Below are 725 nucleotides of genomic sequence, written 5' to 3'. Positions count from 1 at the left end.
GCCATTGAGGAGCTTCTGCAGGACCTTGCGCTCGTGCCCGCCAGGTGCAGGCCGGTTGGTGCGCAGCGCCTGCTCGCGCCGAGTGCGGCCCTTGCTGCGCCCGGCCCCTGAGGCAGGGAAGTCGCGCAGGTAGTAGTAGTCCAGGCAGTCATAAAGCTCCTCCTCATTGCTTATGGGTGGTGGCTGCCGGGCCAGAGCCTGCAGACGTGGAAGGGCCCGCTCTGCGGCCGCTGTCATCCTGCCCAGCGCCTGTGGCCACCCGTGGCCACCCGCCCGTGTCTGGGCGCTCCTGGAAGATCCAGCAGCCCCGCCTCGAGTTCCGATGGGCTCCGCTTGTGAAGCGGGGGTGCCTTCGGCGGCGTCATAGAGGCGGACCTTCGAGGACGTCACAGTGGCGGTGCAGTGCCTAGAGCAGGGCTGTCTTTTCCTTGGAGTGGAGCCTGGTAACCCGGACATCCCCGCCAGGTCCTGTAGGTTGCTGGAGAAGGGTAGTTGACAAACTCCAACTCAGCACAGGGTTTATGTTGGTCAAAACTAGGAAACTATATTTATGCGCGGCAGAGGCGGGAGGATCCCTTCAGGCCAGGCGATCAAGAGCAGCCTGGGCAACACGGTACGACCCCATCTCTGAAGTCCCACCTCAGCCCCCCAGCTACTTGAACCCCAAGGTTCAAGGCTTCAGTGAGCTATGACCCCACCACAGCACTGCAGTCTGCGAGACTGAG

General features: G+C 63.2%; 1 protein-coding gene across 1 annotated transcript in view; it reads right to left on the bottom strand.

The window, feature by feature from the left end:
* Window positions 1-348, bottom strand: part of NUPR1L (nuclear protein, transcriptional regulator, 1-like) — a 6,687-nt gene extending 6,339 nt beyond the window's left edge. Inside the window, exon 1 of the mRNA XM_011938637.1 lies at window positions 3-348. Coding sequence (XP_011794027.1) covers window positions 3-237 — 235 coding nt within the window. The 5' untranslated portion in view covers window positions 238-348. The remainder of the gene's footprint in view (window positions 1-2) is intronic.
* Window positions 349-725: the final 377 nt, after the last annotated feature.

Source organism: Colobus angolensis, unplaced genomic scaffold (genome assembly GCF_000951035.1).
Source record: "Colobus angolensis palliatus isolate OR3802 unplaced genomic scaffold, Cang.pa_1.0 Scaffold175, whole genome shotgun sequence".
Taxonomy (NCBI): Eukaryota; Metazoa; Chordata; class Mammalia; order Primates; family Cercopithecidae; genus Colobus; species Colobus angolensis.
Note: the sequence above shows the minus strand (reverse complement) of the source record. Positions and strands in the feature narration are given on the sequence as shown.